The 3,410-nt window shown below is 40.3% G+C and overlaps 1 gene segment (V, D, J or C); it reads left to right on the top strand.

Annotated features, from left to right (window-relative positions):
• The first annotated feature begins 490 nt into the window (after window positions 1–490).
• Window positions 491–3,410, top strand: part of LOC107299899 — a 14,047-nt gene continuing 11,127 nt past the window's right edge. Inside the window, 1 exon segment of the C gene segment in view lies at window positions 491–734. Within this exon segment, the coding sequence occupies window positions 491–734 (244 nt within the window).

Genomic DNA, 3,410 nt, shown 5'->3' with positions numbered 1-3,410 from the left:
TGGAGGCCTTATGCAGCTTTTGATTAAATAATCTTCCAAACGCACACACAGCCGATATAACAGGCACATCACTGACCAAAAGCGAGACGGACTATGTGAAATGACGTAGTCAGGTGGGTTAAGCACTTCAGAGGACTTGCATGTCCTGTCTTCCTAATATTAATTACTCCAAGTTCCTGGGCTTTTTCTATCACGTTAAGTTTTATTTTGGCTTGGAGTGCTATCTGAACCCAGAGTCGATTCTGTGAAGTTATAATTGTAGCTAATCTGTTCAATCTCACAAGTGAACCAGTCATCAGAGGCTGGCAATCTACAATACGTCATGACTTAATATATGGAAACCCAGTCACGGCTTCCACAACTTTATCCTAATCTAAATAATATGTGACTTTCTTTATCTTTTTCTTTCCATATTCACAAAGAAAAGAGCAAGGCACCATCCATCCACATCTACCCTCCCATCCCTGGCAATTCACGTATCATCACCTGCATGATTCGAGGCTTTTCCCCACCTGAGAATGATGTCCAGTGGCTAAAGAATGGCAATCCCATTTCAGAAGATGACTACGTCAACACCCCAGCCGTGAAAGAAAAGAGGGATGAGTCCTTCTTCCGCTATAGCAAATTGACAATCTCTGATTCGGAATGGTATAGCGGCGCAGAATTCATCTGTATGGTTGTCCATGAGGCCCTTGATGACAGGTTCACCCAGAGGAGCATAGCAAAAACATCGGGTAAACGTTGAAGACTCCCCTCAACATGCATTGTCCTCCTAGATTTGACTCTCACGGTGTTTGATCCAAATTCTTGTAAATAGTTTACATGCTAATGTGTTTTGCTGCTGGCTGAATAAAAGGATCAGAGTTGAGGCTGGGAGAAAAATTGCTTTCATTCTTCTCTTATCAGTATCAATTTGAGAGCCACCAACTGGGTCCATGTATCCATACTACTTTTTCTCAGAGTTCTTGCGCAGCTTCACACCTGTCTGAAGATTTATCAAAATCCTTCACACTTATTCCCAATTGCTTGTGCAAAGAAGACCACTTCCGTTTCTACATGGACTGCAACCTTCTGGGCGCATTTCATTTAATTATCATTATTTACAATTTCCCATTAAATTTCTCTATCACTCTCGGTCCCTCCATCCTAAATCCTTCAACTAGGCACCACCCAATCAGACTTGAATGGGAAGTTCTTGGAGGTAATAAGTAATCTTTCTAACGTCCTTGCAGTTGATCTCATAACTACTATATCCACTGGGAGTTATCATGGCTGGCTAAACCCTAAACTCCCTCCATTTTGCTTCACCTTGAGTAGATCATTCAGAAACTACATAAAGACACTACATAAAATGCTAGAAGCTAAATAGTGATCCAAGAACCAAATTAAATGGTGATCCTGACCTTGCTTTTTTCACATTTCTTTTAAACTTAATCGTTAGGAGGAATAGAATGTTTTGACAAGTCCATTGCACATTCATCTAAGCTTCCTCTTTGATCTTCACTGTCTTATTTGAACCGTAAAAGAAAGGACCATATTCTCAAATTATTCAATGGACTTCTCACATATGGTAGCATGAAGGACTAACAGAATAACAGACTTGAAAGGGGCGTTGGAGATCTTCTAGACCAACCCCCTGCTCAAGTAGGAGACCCTATACCACTTCAGATAAATGCTTGTCCAATCTCTTCTTAGAAACCTCCAGGGATTGGAGCATACACAACTTCTGGAGGCAAGTCGTTCCATTGGTTAATTGTTCTAACTGTCAGGAAGTTTCTCCTTAGTTCTAGGTTGCTTTTCTCCTTGGTTAGTTTCCATCTGTTGCTTCTTGTCCTGCCTTCAGTTGCTTTGGAGAACAGATTTCTCCCCTTGTGTACCTTGACAATATTTAGACTTCAGTTCCCAGCGGCTGACTCGAGAAACACTAACATACACAATACACAAACTTTGACCTAATTAGAATCTTTATTTTCATAATATAAATTAGATGGAAGAAAACAAATGCTCTTCTAACCATGCGATCGAGACTCAACCCCCCCCCAAAAAACAAATCCAAAATAAAACCTTTTAGACCAATTGCCTCAAAGATTATATAAGCTTTATTCAGACAAACATCAGAAAATTCTCTAAACCTCTCTGACATTTCAAGTGTTATTCCTCAAAATCAAGAAACCGCAAAACTGATTTCTAAGCACATTATAACCAACACCCATAATTTTGGAAAACAAAAAAACAAACATTAAGACTTCTCAGACAGCGCAAATTAATTTAAAAGTATCTGTATTTGTCCGATTCCATAAAATAATCTCACTCCCCAACCTTTCTAAGAATCTGCTCTGACAGTGGAGGAGCAGCACAGAAGAAACATGGAAACAAAGAAGAATGCCAAACAATGGCACTGACTTATGATCGTTTTTTCAAAGTTACGACTGTTGCAGCATCCCCGTGATCAAGTGATCAAAATTTGGATGATTAGCAACTGGTCCATATTTATCACGGTTGCCGTGTCCTGGGATCACGTGATCTCCCTTTTGCGACCTTCTAACAATCAAAGTCAATGAGGAAGCCGGATTCACTTAACTTAACACTTGTTAAGTCATGGTGATCATTAAGCCGATCAATTTTATGATCTTTTTACAATAGTCATTAAGTGAAAAACACAGCCATTAAGCAAATCCATATTCCCCAATGGGCGATTTTTGCTCTAAACCACAAGTTAACCCCAGATTCTGGCAAAATAATTGCTGAAAATCGTGTTCACATGTTCATTGGCCATTGCAAATGGGCGTAAATGCGGGCTGGTTGCCATTCACCCAAAATGCGCTCATGTAATCACAGGAAAGGGCCAGATACGGGGACTTCTAAATTGGGTAATACGTACCTTTTACAAGGTCCGTTCTGACTTTGAACGTGGCTAAGCCACTGGTCGTAAGCCGGGGACTATTCGTAGACTACTTTTCCAGATTTACTTTAATAGCACGATATCAAGTTATATAAATTGATGGAGAAGAATTCAGATTGACTAGAGAGGAAGACGATATACTCTAAGTAATTCTTCCTGCTCTGGTGTGCAAGAAAGAACTGAAATAACAGAACAGAACAGAGCAGAGCGGAACAAAACAGAACAGAAGAGAACAGAACAGGAGCTGGAAGGGATCTTGGAGGTCTTTTAGTCCAGCCCCCTGCTCAAGCATAACCCATAACCCAAACGCATACCATTTCAGATAAGTGACTGTCCAGTCTCTTCTTTAAAACCTCCAGTGATGGAACACCCACAATTTCTGATGCCAAGCTGTTTCACTGGTTAATTGTCTTCACTGTTAGGAAGTTTCTCCTTAATTCCAGATTGCTTCTCTCCTTGATTAGTTTCCAACCATTGTTTCTTGTCCTGCCTTCTGTTGCTTTGGAAG

Source organism: Protobothrops mucrosquamatus, unplaced genomic scaffold, assembly GCF_001527695.2.
Source record: "Protobothrops mucrosquamatus isolate PMUCROS unplaced genomic scaffold, P.Mucros_1.0 scaffold5687, whole genome shotgun sequence".
Lineage (NCBI taxonomy): Eukaryota > Metazoa > Chordata > Lepidosauria > Squamata > Viperidae > Protobothrops > Protobothrops mucrosquamatus.
Note: the sequence above shows the minus strand (reverse complement) of the source record. Positions and strands in the feature narration are given on the sequence as shown.